The sequence below is a fragment of the Elephas maximus genome, chromosome 7, assembly GCF_024166365.1.
Source record: "Elephas maximus indicus isolate mEleMax1 chromosome 7, mEleMax1 primary haplotype, whole genome shotgun sequence".
Classification (NCBI taxonomy): Eukaryota; Metazoa; Chordata; class Mammalia; order Proboscidea; family Elephantidae; genus Elephas; species Elephas maximus.
This window is the reverse complement of record NC_064825.1, coordinates 124,844,341-124,858,124: the sequence shown is the minus strand read 5'-3', so window position 1 is coordinate 124,858,124 and position 13,784 is coordinate 124,844,341. Positions and strand designations below refer to the sequence as shown.

Genomic DNA, 13,784 nt, shown 5'->3' with positions numbered 1-13,784 from the left:
CCTCTGGGCTGGGGCACCCTCGTAAGACTCCCCTTGTCCTCTAAGAAGGCTTTACCCAAAGGTGGCTACTCTTAAGCCAGGTAGAGCAGCAGCAGGTCTTTGTGAAGGGAGAGGGGTGGCCAGTGGAGTGATTGCTAAGGCCTGTCCCCAACCCTACTCTGAAGCCAAAAAGGATAATGGGTTACAGAGCATCCCTAGCAGAACCCCCAAGATACAGACATCTTGGAAAGAATCTTGAGTTCCACTTGGCCCCAGCTCCCACCATAACGGTCTCAAGAGATGAGGAGGCAAGCTCAGATACAAAGCAGTATTTATACATTTATTTATATATGTATATTTACTCCAGAAACAACCAGGGACAGGAAGCAAGCAGGCCTGGGGCTGCTTCCCTCGCTGCCCCCCTCAGAACTGGTACAAGGTAAATACGAGTCCGAGCTCAGGGAGAGGAACTGGGAGTTAACTGGGGGAGGGGTGCTCTATGCACATGCACGCTTTTAATGGGGCGAGAGTGTGGGCAGGGGGATTTGTGCACCGCGAGGCCCTATGTACAGCTTGAAGCTTGACAGAAGGGAAGGGAGGAATGGGCTGGGGACCCCAGGTGGGGGATGAAGCCGAGACCAACCCCCACTCCTCAGCGCCAGCCTGGCGGCCCTGTGTCTTCCTGAAGCCCTTTTACCTTGGGCACAAGGCAACTTTGGTCCAAGGTCGACCCCCTCAAGCAGCTTGGAGTCCCAACCCCTGCACTGAGGACTCCTTTCCCAGGCCTGGAAACAGAGCCAGCTGCTAAGCAGATTGGGGCAATGCTGTGTCCAGATGGGCTCCAGGGGGCGGTAGAGGGTCACATCCCAGTTACGGACTGGGGGCTGCAGGCCCAGAATATCCACCCTGCAGTGAGGAAGTCCCAGAATCCTGTTACAAGGGGTGGACTCCCAGGGTTGAGGCACTAGGGAGGGCTCCCCCTGTGGGAGGAGGGAGAATAGTCCTAAGTAAGGCTAGGCTCCCTACCACACACATCCTGTGTCAGACCTGGGGTGGAGACAAATTGGGGGGGGGGGCTGGTATCCCTGCTACCCTAATTCCCCAGATGTTTCCCTATCGGGGCAGTAAGTGCTTTGAGGTGCATGGCAGAGGGGCCTGCAGCTCAGAGGCTGCTTCGGTTGGCTTCCCCAGAAAGCCCCCCATTCAAACTGAGAATGAGAGGTAGGATGGGGCAAGGCCCAGTTCCCAAAGAGGTGGCAGGACACCATAGGGCAAGGATAGCAAACCCCGTTTCTGAACCCAGAGCCAAAACCAAAAAAAAACATTGCCATCAAGTCAATTGACTCATAGAAACCCTATAGACAGAGTAGAACTGCCCCCATAGGGTTTCCAAGGCTATGAATCTTTACGGAAGCAGATTACCCTATCTTTCTCCTGCAGAGTAGTTGGTGGGTTCAAACCGCCAACCTTTCAGTTAGCAGCCAAGTGCTTAACCACTGTACCACCAGGGCTCCTTGAACCGAGGGCAGACATGGCTAAATAATTCCCATTCTCCGAGCCTCAGTGTGGTCTCAGAATGCTCCAGGCGCACACTCAGAAAGTGAATGAAGTTGGCGTTTGAGATAAAACGTCTTCACTAACCCAAGCCCACCACTCTGCTCCTGGGAAGGTGGACAGAGGTAGGGCCCATTGCCAAGCATGGGTCCCCACAGCTTGGCTGTCCCAGTCCAGCAAGGGAGGCTTTGAGGAAGGTCACTAGCAGACAAGACTGAAGGAGAGGCCAGCATCTTGGCGGTGGTTAGGCTAGACAGGATGATGGGAGTCACTGCCTTGTCTTTGCAAGTGTCACCCCAGGGCTCTAACCCCCTCTGGGCTTTCTAGCTCCATCCTCCCACTCCCTCCTGCCCTGGTTTAAGTGCATTTTAGTAATTACTTGGTTAATAACAGCAAAAGCTATTTGCCTCCACCCACCAGCCAAGACCACCTATGGTCTTGCAGGGATTCCTGCTTCACTGCTCAGAGTGATGGAGTCATAGATACCCACTGTGAATTCTGGACTTCCCTGGAATACCATCTGGGGCTCACAAGGGAACTTCCCCTTCCGGGAGGGCACTCCAGGTTCAAGGGTCCACAGCTTACCCAGCCCACTGGTTCAGGCCTGTGAAAGGCTAAGGGTGGCTTCAGGCAGGCACTAAGGGATACATAAGGCACATGGTCATCCCCATCCCATCCAGAGCTGAGCTGAGCTGCCCTGAGGGCTCTTGGGAGCCAAGCTCTCCCAGGGAGATGAGAACCCCTAAGCCATGCTTAAAGCTTAGAAGTCCAAGTCCAGTGTAACAGTCAAACCCCAAAAGTCCAGTACCAAGCCACCCCCCAGGGAGCAGCTGCGCGGGTAGGGCTCTGCCCTCCTTTGACTCATGGGTCCAGCCAAGTCTCTGAAGGTTGGATCCAAGCCCCCGGCTGATCTCAAAGGCAGGCAGGTCCTCTCCCAAAAGAGGGGTCGCTCCCAGTCTCAAAAGGGGAGGTAGGGGAGAGTGGGCTCTGGAAAAATCAAGGTACAGGCTTCCCCTGGCCTCCAGGGCACCTGAAGCTAGCCCTCGAACCACCACATCTAGACAGATATCAGTGGGCCTTGTCCTGGCCCTGAGGAAGGGGACAGGCGGGCAGGCCCAAGAGGTCTGTCTCTGGCTCCCTCCGTGGTGTGTGAGGGGCTCCCAGCAGGAGCAGCAACTCCAGTGTGAGGACTTCCAGTTCAACCAGTCACGGGGAGGGCCAAGCCCTGGCTCCAGTCTCTGCAGAGGGACTTCCAGCGGCCAGCAGAGAGCTGGCCAGTGCAAGCTCCAGTGTAACACCACTGCATCCAGTGTGGAAGGGGGGCCCAGGGGCCCCTGGTCCCTGGTGTGCTGCTGCCTCGGGGAGGGCAGCTCAGTCACACAGGCGGTAGAAGTGGAAGTGGTAGTCTGTGACCGGCTGGACCAGGGCCTCTGCGCTGCAGTTGGCCTGGCCCTGGGAAGAAGTGCAGCGAGAACGGGTGAGACCAGCTCTGGGGGTCGGCCCTCACCCTGCTGACACTGCCTGACACCGTGCCCCAAGTTCTACCACACGGTCTGCAAACTCTCCATTCCTCCCCCAGGCAACACACTGCAGCTCTAGGTGCCTGGCCCTCCAGGGTAGATGGGGTGCCCGTGCTCACCAGCAATGCCACCCGGAAGTGGTAGGTGAATTCGCGAAAGGACAGGATGGTTACTGGCCACTGGTGGGAGGTGCCCTGGAGAGAGCAGAGAGAGGGGTCAGGATAGCCCCTGCCCCATCCCAACCAGCATCTCTGTCACCATGGCCATGCAGCCCTGGGTTCTGCGGCAAGTTTTATGAAGGGGGAAAAGCAGAGACAGCTTTGACTGGAGACGGGAGGCAGCCAGATCTGCTTTGGAGAGTAATGGCGACCACCCTCTGTGCTGGGTTCTTCCAAGTCCACAGCCTCTCACCTGGTCCCTGCGTCCTTTCTAGTCTTGTCTCCCACTGCTTTCCCTCTCAGCCACTATATTCCAGGCATAGGTCTTCACTACAACCCAATGAGGTAATGCTATTACCCCCATCTTACAAAAAAAAAAAAATTTTTTTTTTTTTTTACAGATGTGGAAACGGAGTCACTCTGGGATTCAAACCCAGGTCTAACAGGCTCTCTCCCTTTCAGGGTGGCATGAGGCCCAGCCGTAGGGAGCTCCCTCAGCGGCTACATGAGGCTTTGGCTTCACCTTGTGTTCTGCGGTTCCGGCCTGTGCACCACGCCCAGTGAGCACCTGGCTGGGCTGGCCTTCTACTTTCCCATGCTCTCTCCTCTCTGTGGGCCACAGGCCTGGGCTCTCCTGGGCACTCATCCCTCTATCCTCTACAAGCTGGCCCAGCACAGAGCCTGGGACAAAGGAAGCCCCAGTCACTATGTGCTGAATAAACACATGGATGGGTGGGAAGAACCATCGCTGCTTCCCTTAACTTGTCCTAAGAGTCTTCTCCTCCCCTGGACTATATGCCCAAAGAGAAACTAGTGGTGGGTCAGAAGTTAGGGAGAGTTGTAACTTCTGGTCACGTGGCCAGTGAAGGGCAGGATGGTGACAGGGCCTAGACATCCAGTTTCCAGACCAGACGTAGCCCTCTCTACATGTTGTAGCCTGAGGGATCTTCCAAACTGGCAGCTCTAACGGTGCCACTTCCCTGACCTGAGTCTGAGGTCCAGGCTCCTTCCTGTCTCTCCGGACACACTCCACCTCCCCGTGACTCACTGCCCTCACTGTGTTTTCACTTCTGCCCCCCTCCCCCTGGTCTCTCTATCTCTACTAATTCACTTTTCTTTCCCTGGCTGACCCCTTCAGGTCTCATCTTAAGTATTACTTTCCCAGGGCAGCTGACCTGACCCTCAGGCCAGGCCAGGTCAGCTCTCCCTCCCATGGGCTCCAGGGCACCCTGCCTATCCCCATCACGGCACCCATCCCATGCTGGTCCTGCGGAATGCTCTCCTTTCCTGGGGCTCTGTGAGGGCAGGGGCAGATGGGAGAGGCTCAGGAGTAAGTGGAATGAATGAATGTGTGGGTGCCCCTCCCCAGGGTGCAGACGCCCAGGCCCCAAAGGCAGACTCATGTTCCTTATGCAGCGGCCTTGACTCTGACTCCCGGCTCCCTTTCCCCACCCATATGGGGACCCAGTTGTGCTGGGAGAGAAGAGGCTCTGGGGCCTGGCTAGTCCCCCCTACCTGGGTGTTCTGGTGGGTGGGAAGGCTCTGTGGGAAGCCCCCCTCCTCACACGGCTCCTCCTCTGATGTCAGGCTGCACAGCACCACAGACACGGGGGAGGAGGAGCTGAGGAGAGGCCCAGTTAGCAGGATAACGAAGTTCCAGAGTCCCTCAACCCAGCTCCCTCCCAGCCAGACCCCCACAAGCTACTGAATCTTCACCCAGCCTGATAACAAAGCATGACAGAGTCCTAGACAGTACAAACCCATTCCCATTCACCATCCCATGTAGTCCTCAGAGCCCCTGTGAGCCAGGGCCCCCCTTTTCCAGAAGAGAAACAAGCCGAGAGGGGCAATGATTGCCAGGGTCATGCAGCTAGTTAACCACAAAGCAGGCAATAAACAGGGCCAAACAGATGTGCCACTGCAGAGCCTCAGGATGGCAGGTCTGAGCACAGGGCAGGAGCCGCCATCACGTTCCCTTGCAGTGGGCCCAGGCAGTTTGGGGGGAAGGGGACCAAACAGGGATGCTGAGCACCTCCCCCCGCCCCCAGCACTCACTTCATCTGTAGGGTCAGGCTGAGGTGCAGTGGGGTGCTGCTGCTGACAGGGATGTGGTAGGTGAAGTTCCCAGGCCTGAAGGGACAAAGCTGGCTCCTCAGCCCCAGGCTACCCTACTGAAGCCTCCCCCAGCAATTCCTCAGCCCCCAGGAGCCTAGAGAGGGCTGTCCCACCTTGTGGGGGAAGCTCCTCCCTGAGGGGGGCGGAATCTGGGTATCAGTCATCTGGGGGGACCTGCCCTAGGGGTGAAGGGAGGAAGCCAAGCCCACCTGCAGGCATGCCCTGGAGCGCAGTACTGGGAGGTGATGGGCATCGCATTCTCCAGCACCTGGATTGAGGTCAGGGAGGGCATGGGGTCTGCAAGGAGAGAGGATGTTGGGGCAAGGAGGGTGACACAGGTGAGAACCAGCCAAGTCCTTCCTTGCCAGACTTAAATCAGTCACTCACATTTTAGTGTGAATAAGTTCCCAGTTATTCCTTCCAAACCACCACAATGCCTGGGGGTCATACCATCCCCTTTCCCCACTGGCCCTAGGACTAGCCAGTTCCCATGAGCCTGAGATTTGCCTCTCGACAGAACGGGAACACTCAGGGGCAGAGACAGGGCTTCCGTATCTTTTGCCAGTGGAATACAGAAGCCCACTCATGCTGGCCCTGTGCCTCTTTTCCTGATGGTGACAACTCTTCCCAACTCTGGATTCAGCGCTGTTAAGTTGATAGCTTGAAATCGGTCACAGTGGGAGTATTCACACCACACAGATTAGGGACCCCAGGAACCAGTTCTTCAATATTTACCAGCACACTACTGCTTGTGGCCCTCTGAACGAGCCACTCCAGACTGGCTGACTGGGGGTTAGGGGGACTAAAGTCTCTCATGTGGTGTGTGATGTGGGTGGCAGGGGAGAGAAGGCTTTCTCCCCACCCATTTCACCCACAGGCTTGCTGCCTGACCATCCTACGCAGGATAGGGGGAGCTGGGGCCACTGGCCATTTGCTGGACTTGGTATATTTTCAGCTCTGTGAGGAACAACGCAGAGACCCCAGCAGCATCCAAAATGCCCTGTGGGGCCATGGATAGGTATCAGATACAGACAAGATGGCAAGTGGCCTTTCTAGTTCTCTTTGGGGCAAACTCCTACAGTCCCAGTGGCTGGATGGTGCAAACGGTTAAGCGCTCAACCATCAACCAAAAGGCTGATGGTTCGAACCTACCCAGAGACACCTCAGAAGACAGGCCTGGCAGTCTGCTTCTAAAAGGTCACAGCCTTGAAAACCCTATGGAGCAGTTCTACTCTGCATACGTGGGGTTGCCAGGAGTCAGAATCAACTTGTCAGCAACTAACAACATGCCTTTGAAAGTCACTTGAAGCATACTTCAAATTCTGTAGCACATTCGGGGAATAACTTACTCAATTAGCATAACGTAGTTCAAAAAGATAAAACGTCCTACATCCTAGTTTGGTGAGTAGCGTCTGGGGTCTTAAATGCTTGCGAGCAGCCATCTAAGATACAACTATTGGTCTCTACTCCTATGGAGCAAAAGAGAATGAAAGAAACCAAAGGCTCAAAGAAGAAACTAGTCCACAGGACCAGTAGCCCACACGAACCATGGCCTCTTCTAACCTGAGACCAGAAGAACTAGATGGTGCCCAGCTACCACTAATGACCTTTCTGACCACAGACACGACAAAAGGTCTTGCGGTAGAAGGGGAGAAAAATATAGAACAAAATTCAAATTCCTAAAAAAGGCCAGACCTATTAGATCAATGGAGACTAGAGGAACCCCTGAGACCATCGCCCTAAGACGACCCTTTGAACTTGGAACTGAAGCTATTTCTGGAGGTCACCTTTCGGCCAAATAATAGATTGATTCATAAAATCAATAATATCACCTGTAATGTGCTCCCTTAAACAACGACAATGAACTATATGAGACCAAACAGTCAACATCTACCCAAAAGCAAATAAGAGAAGGCAACAAGAGGAAGGGAAGCTAGGTCAATGGAAACAGAAAAAACAGAATGAAAATAGTGAGAATGCTGACACACTGAGAATTGTAACCAAAGCCACTGAACAATTTATACAAAAATTGTTAAATGGGAATCAAATTTGCTAAACCACATTATTTTTTTAAAAAATTCTGTAGCACAGATATGAAAGGTAAAGTGATAGTTGAATACTGCTTCTAAAAACTCAATTCCAACATCACCTCTTCCAGGGAGCCTTCCCTGATCACCCCCCTACCTTAAAAAAAAAAAACAAAAACCACCTTAGCCCAGGTTAATTGCCCTCCTGTCCCAAAGCTGCCTGCACGTCTCCTCAGAGCCTCACCACACTGCGGTATTTTTGTGACTGCCGAGCTCTTTGGGGGCAGGCACATGTCTGTCTTCATCACCCCCAGTGCCCTGTGCAGCACCAGCCACAGAGCAGTGGCCCAGGAAACAGCTGCCCAGTGCACATCTACCCCTTGGGGTTTCCCCAGCACTTTGAACTTCAATCTCTGCAAAACCACGGTTTCCAAGCTCTTTTTTTTTTTTAAACCACAAAACCCTTTTAAATGAGAATTGATGAGGAGGCTGGATACTTAGAGCAGAGCTGCCCTGTAGAAGCCGAAAGACTCCCAGTCTCCCCTTCAATTCCCATGGCAGCCCCCAAGGGAACCTCAGAGGAACCCACTTTGAAAATCCCAGTGGTAACGGATTCTCTAGCTTTGTTAAAACCAAAGATTTGAGGCCTGGGGAAAAGTTGGGGGACCCGGTACAGCACCCTCCTCCCATGCTGGCATGGGAGCCAGGCTCTGAAGTCAGGCAGACCTTGGATTGAATCCCAGCTCCGCTGCTGACGGGCTGCCTGCCCCTGGGCAGGTCCCTTCACCTGTCTAAGTCTGTTTCCTCCTCTGAACACTGAGCCTGGAATTCCTTCCTTGCAGGCTTGTGGTGAGGATTCAATGAGACAATCTAGATAAGGCCCCTGGCCTGATTCCTGGTACTTAGTACCTGCTCAACAAATGTCTATTGACTGATGACTGGCACTCAGGTGACTGGGCCCAGATGGCCTAGCCAGAGGGCCTTGCTGGGCTAGGGTGAGAGGCGACAGGGGATGGGGCAAGTACCTGGCTGACCCTGAGTCTGGGTGGACCGGGCAGGGCCCAGGCTGGGCTGCAGAGCGCCTCGGCGGGCCCGGCCGTGGAGACCAAGGTTGGGGCTATTCTTGGCTTTGCCCTGCCCCCCAGGAAAGGGGACTACAGGGCTGGCCACAGGCTCCAGGCTCTTGGGATGCTTGGAGTGGCCAATGCCATTGGCTGAAAGGCCCCAGGACTTGGCTCTGATGTTGGAAACCGGCAGCAGGGCCATCTGACTGGGGCCTGTGGACAGAAACCAGGGATAGGCTAAGAAGAGGGCAGGTGGCTGCCTCCCACCTGGCTATCTCTAGGGCCCTGATGGACCCCCATCTGTCTTCTGATCCTTTCTGGAGGATGTCCCCAATCTGCCTCCACAGCCTCACTCTAATGGATCTTCTAGGTCTTTCTCTGGATTCAAGTAAGCCCCTCAAGCCATGCCCTGGCCCCACGATAGCCATACCTGAGCGGTTGGTGGCGGGACTGGAGCTGAGACCACGGCTGGGGCTGAAGGTGGAGCCAACACTGGGGTTGGTGGCCAGGCTGGGGCTGAGTGAGGAGCAGCAGACAACCGGGCAGGGGTGGCTAGAGCACAGGTCCAAGGCACGGATGGCCGGAGCTGGGGCTGAGCTGGGCAGGCCAGTGGTAACTGAGAAAGACAGAGGTTGTGTGAGCTGGAAGGGGCAGCAGAGCCCCCGACCCAGAACACAGTCACTCCCCGCATCCCTTCCCTGCTTCCACCTGCAGACCTGCCCCTGGCACGCACCCGGCAGCAAAGAGGACCGTGTGCCAGGCAGCCCCACGGTCACAGGGGCCTGTCGAAGCTGCGTGGTCCCAAAGCTCTGGCTGGACCTGCTGGGGAAGGGTGGGCTGAGCTCAGAGGAGCTAGCAGAGCCCAGGAGGCAGGCGGCAGGTGGGGGTGTGAGCCCGACAGTCCCAGAGAAGCAGGAGGAACAGGAGGGCGTGGACAGGGAAGGTAGAAAGGAGACAGGAAGATGGACAGCAGGAGCCAGAAGCAGGAGGGGGCACTTGGTCCAGACACGTACCATGGGCACATGGCCTCACTCCCCCCAGGGTGCTGGGGCCGGAGCAGAGCCAGGAGACAGGAAGTGGACACGGCAAAAGGGCTAAGGTGCAGTAAAGACCAAAAGGGGAAGACAGGTGACAGGGAGGAGAAAAAAGACATAATAAGAGCTGGGGACAGTGGGCAGACAGAGCCCCGAGGTCCTGCCCTGGCCCTGCTCCCCCAGCCCGTTCCGACCTGGGGCCCCTCAGATCCCCCGACTCTCAGAGGCCCAGCACTGAGTAGGCCAGAAAGAAACATCAGCTTCAGCAGGGACCTGGAAATGGCTGTCTACCCTCTAGGGGAGACCCTCCCACAGTAGGCTAAGAGGCTGAGGTTGAGCTCCCTTCAGAGGAGATAGACTGCATGACTCCTCTGACCCATGGCTCCTCTGACCCTGCACTGCCACCAAAGCCCTGCCTGGCCCTGGCAGCTTAGCCAGCAGGCCGGCCTCCTGGGACATACCCATCGGTGTCTACCAGGTCCTCATCGGTGCGCAGGCTCAGCACATACAGTGTGGACATGGACACCACGCTGTGGGCCGCAGAAAAGGGTCAGTGTGAGAGCTGGGGTCACCATCCACTGTCCCCTCTCTAGGGCAGGGCCTTGGCCCCAGGGGCTGGGTGCCCAGGTGGTACCTGCATATGGGTCTCTCCATTCCTGGGGAGAGACATAACGAGACAGCCTGCCTCCTTCCCTGAGACCTCAGCCACTTATCTCCCAGGCCACACCTTCTTCCCCAGGCCTGACGCCACTGGGCACCTAGACTTCCCCAGCCAGCCACCCCCCAGAGCCTGGGGTAAGTCACCTGAAGGCCATGACCACCACCAGGGCGATGATGGTGCCCTGCAGGAAGCGCTGGCTGATGCAGGCCTGGTCTGGGGCCACGGACGACGACTGAGGCCAGAGAAGCAAAGGGGAAGAAGCAGAAGAGGTTATCAGTCTGGCCCAAACTTACGGCGCCCATGGTCTCTGGAGGTGGGGGAGCTGTGGTCCACCCATTTGCCCAGAGGGGCAGGGGGAGAGGAAGGAGAAATGGGCTGGGAAGGCTACAGGGCCCAGAGGGGAAAGTGAGCAGCTGGAGTCAGTGAGGCTGGGGAGGGCCAAGCTGGAAGGGGGGCCATGTGGGAAGAAGAAGCTGCCAGTCCAACCTGGCCACTCACCTTGCTGGCCACCTTGGGGGCCCTCTTCTTATGGGGGACACTGCCTGCCCGGCTGAACTGGCTCCCAGCGTGGCTGTGGTGAGAGGCCCAGGGTCAGGGGTACGCTGGCAAGGGGGTCTTTTCCTCCCCCACCCCATCCCCCACGCCCCCACCTGAAGGCACCCGAGCTGCCAGAAGACTTGACGCTGTCAAGCCGTCGCAGCTTGGCCAACTTGTGGCTCCAGCGCTCCAGCTCGTCAATGCGTGTCTCCAGGTTGTCTGTCAGCTTGCATAGCTCCTTCACGGCACCCACATTCTCCATGAAGATGCGCTCCTGCCGAGGGCGAGGACCAGGGTTGAGGGCGCAGCCAGCCCTGGCAGTGAAGGCTATAACACCAGCAGGAAGAAGGAGGGGAGCCCTGCTGCCCACAACCTTTGTGACAGCCTCAAAATCTCCCTACCCAACTCAGTCTCCCTGCTCCAGTCTGGCCTCAGCTCCTATGGCTCCCTGTGCCTGCCTCCAAACGGCACCCCCACACCTGCCCCTGTGCAAGACTATCCCCCCTGCCTGAACAGCTCTTCCCACTCCCAGTCAGGACCCTCTGTCCAAGCCAGGAGGCTCCAGGCCTGTGACCTCTCCCCTCGACTAACACAGTGTCTCAGACTTCAGCACTTTACTACTCAGCCAAGGCAAAAACACACTACATGCTCACCACACGTCTGGTGTCAAGCCAGGTATACAAACGTCCTCACAACAACAACAAAAAAGAGTTGCCACCGAGTCGACTGCGACTCATGCCGACCTCGTGTATGTGAGACAAGAACTGCGGTCCACAGACTTTGCAGTGGCTGATTCTTCAGAAGAAGAACGTCAGGCCTTTCTTCCTAGGTGCCACTGGATGGATCCAAACCTCCAACCTTTTGGTTAGCAGCCGAGTGCATTAACCATTTACCCACCCAGGGACTCCTCACAATAAACCACATGTTTAAACCACGCAACAACCATATGAGAATGGAAGACAAAACCAAAACCGAACCCACTGCCGTCGAGTCGATTCCAACTCACAGCGACTCTACAGGACAGAGTAGAACTGCCCCATAGAGTTTCCAAGGAGCGCCCAGTGGATATGAACTTCCGACCTCTTGGTTAGCAGCCATAGCACTTAACCACTACACCACCAGGGTTTCCGACAATGGAATAGAGATTACTATTACTCTCATTTTACTGGGGAGGAAAGTGACCCTTGGCCAGGTTCCTCTTGTCCTTCATTACACAATCACGGAGTAGCCAAGTCCCCCCACCTCCACTTGACGGCTCATTCCCTTCCCTGAGGGCCTGGTGGGGGGAAGATCTGGAGGCAGCAGGAGAGAAGATTCAGGCTGCTCCTGCCCTCTGCACTGCCCACACCCATCTCTGTGGAAGAGATGATGCCCCCAGCTGGTCCTCCTCTCCGCCCTGGGCCTCTCCATCCACCAGACCCGCAGACCTTGTTCACCACCAGGAAGTTCTCAATGGTTTTCCCGTTGGCAAAGACCACATCTCCAGTGTCCTTCACAGCCTCGGGAAGTATCTCTTTCACCTCCTGGGCAATGACGCCTGGGGAGAACCAAGCCAAGTGTGTGTCGGGGGGGAATGAGGGACACAGCACTTTAACGAACGAGGCAACGGGGCACTGGAGAGGACAAAGTTCTAGGGACTAGCGATTTGGGTTCCAAGGAGCCCTGGAGCAGGGAGCTACCAAGGGACAAGTTTTCACAGGGTCTCGGCTCCAGGGGTCAAGCTGTGGGCTGGGGAGGGCCGGACTCCTGGGACTAAGGATCCCAGGGGAAGGAGACAGAGTTTCGGTGGTTAGGGGGCTGGGTTCCCGGGTCCAGGGAAGGAGCGATTTTCCAGGGTTCGAGGGGCGGGGCATCTAGAGGGTCAGATTCCCGGGGCGGAGTTCCAGGAGTCCAGGGGTAGGGTTCCTGGGAGTACGGTTTCCAGAGAACGGGGACAGGATTCCCAAAGGACAGGGGAAGGGGCCGGTGTCTGAAGGCTGAGGGGCAGGGTTCCTGGACCCCAGCTCAAGTCCGCGCCCGCCCAGCCCTACCGGTCTCTGGCGCCGTGGCCTCGATGCCGGCGCTGGCGGCGAACTCGGGCTTGTATCTGTAGTGCACCAGCCGCATACGCGAGATCCTTTTCAACTGCTCCGTGGTGTCCACCTGCCGGGAGCCAACACACTGAACCCCCTCCCTCCAGCGCCTATCCAGGTGAGAGCTCGGAGCCCAAGAGGGCAGCAGTCCGGAGGCTGCAGGGGAGGGGAGATGCTGCCTCCGGGCACCCGGGAGTCCAGAGATTCAGGGTCAGCCGCCTCCTCCGGGTTCCCCAGAAATCCCGCCCTTCCATCTGGCCCACCTCCTCCCCAAGAGCCACGCCCACAAACCCCGCCCCCAGTGGCCCACCCCTGCCATCAGCCCCTTCTCGCTCGAAGTCCAATCCCCCACAGCCCCACCCCTCTCCGACAGCCCCGCCCCCGCCGACAGCCCCACCCCTCACCGGCAGCCCCGCCCCCGCCGACAGCCCCACCCCTCACCGGCAGCCCCGCCCCCGCCGACAGCCCCACCCCTCTCCGACAGCCCCGCCCCTGCCGACAGCCACACCCCTCACCGACAGCCCCGTCCCCTCCGACAGCCTCGCCCCGTTGACAGCCCCGCCCCTCGCCGACAGCCCTGCCCCGTCGCAGCCCCGCCCCCGCCGACAGCCCCACCCCTCGCCGACAGTCCCGCCCCTGCCGACAGCCTCACCCCTCACCGACAGCCCCGTCCCCTCCGATAGCCTCGCCCCCGTCGACAGCCCCACCCCTCGCCGACAGTCCCGCCCCTGCCGACAGCCACACCCCTCACCGACAGCCCCGTCCCCTCCGACAGCCTCGCCTCCGTTGACAGCCCCGCCCCTCACCTCCTGCACTTGCTCCTTGGCCCGCAGGTCCGAGGGATGCATGAGAGAGCCCATGACCTTGACGTTCCCGTGCACGACCAGCGCCTCATCTGGCCGGTCTGTGTTGATGCCTACGCGGCCATGGTGGAAGACAGTGTCGGGCACCTGCGCCCGCTGCCACAACACGTCGCTGTCGCTTTCAAACTGGCCCGGATTGGAGGCCTACGGCAAGTTGGAGTAGAGTCAGTCTCAGGAGTAGTTGGGGAGGGGGGTGGTCT

General features: G+C 57.4%; 1 protein-coding gene across 2 annotated transcripts in view; it reads right to left on the bottom strand.

The window, feature by feature from the left end:
• Nucleotides 1–37: 37 nt before the first annotated feature.
• The window catches only part of MYRF (myelin regulatory factor), a 39,680-nt gene continuing 25,933 nt past the window's right edge, over nt 38–13,784 (bottom strand). Inside the window, exons 12-27 of one of the 2 annotated variants that reach the window (XM_049892180.1) lie at nt 13,528–13,728; nt 12,680–12,791; nt 12,077–12,186; nt 10,763–10,923; nt 10,611–10,683; nt 10,256–10,344; nt 9,913–9,981; nt 9,431–9,511; nt 9,151–9,236; nt 8,848–9,033; nt 8,379–8,630; nt 5,536–5,623; nt 5,267–5,341; nt 4,727–4,832; nt 3,173–3,247; nt 38–2,985 (exon numbers count right to left, since the gene is read on the bottom strand). In XM_049892180.1, coding sequence (XP_049748137.1) covers nt 2,905–2,985; nt 3,173–3,247; nt 4,727–4,832; nt 5,267–5,341; nt 5,536–5,623; nt 8,379–8,630; nt 8,848–9,033; nt 9,151–9,236; nt 9,431–9,511; nt 9,913–9,981; nt 10,256–10,344; nt 10,611–10,683; nt 10,763–10,923; nt 12,077–12,186; nt 12,680–12,791; nt 13,528–13,728 — 1,845 coding nt within the window. In that variant the 3' untranslated portion in view covers nt 38–2,904. Of the gene's footprint in view, nt 2,986–3,172; nt 3,248–4,726; nt 4,833–5,266; nt 5,342–5,535; nt 5,624–8,378; nt 8,631–8,847; nt 9,034–9,150; nt 9,240–9,430; nt 9,512–9,912; nt 9,982–10,255; nt 10,345–10,610; nt 10,684–10,762; nt 10,924–12,076; nt 12,187–12,679; nt 12,792–13,527; nt 13,729–13,784 lie in introns of both variants that reach the window. The other variant, XM_049892181.1, reaches the window with a different exon arrangement.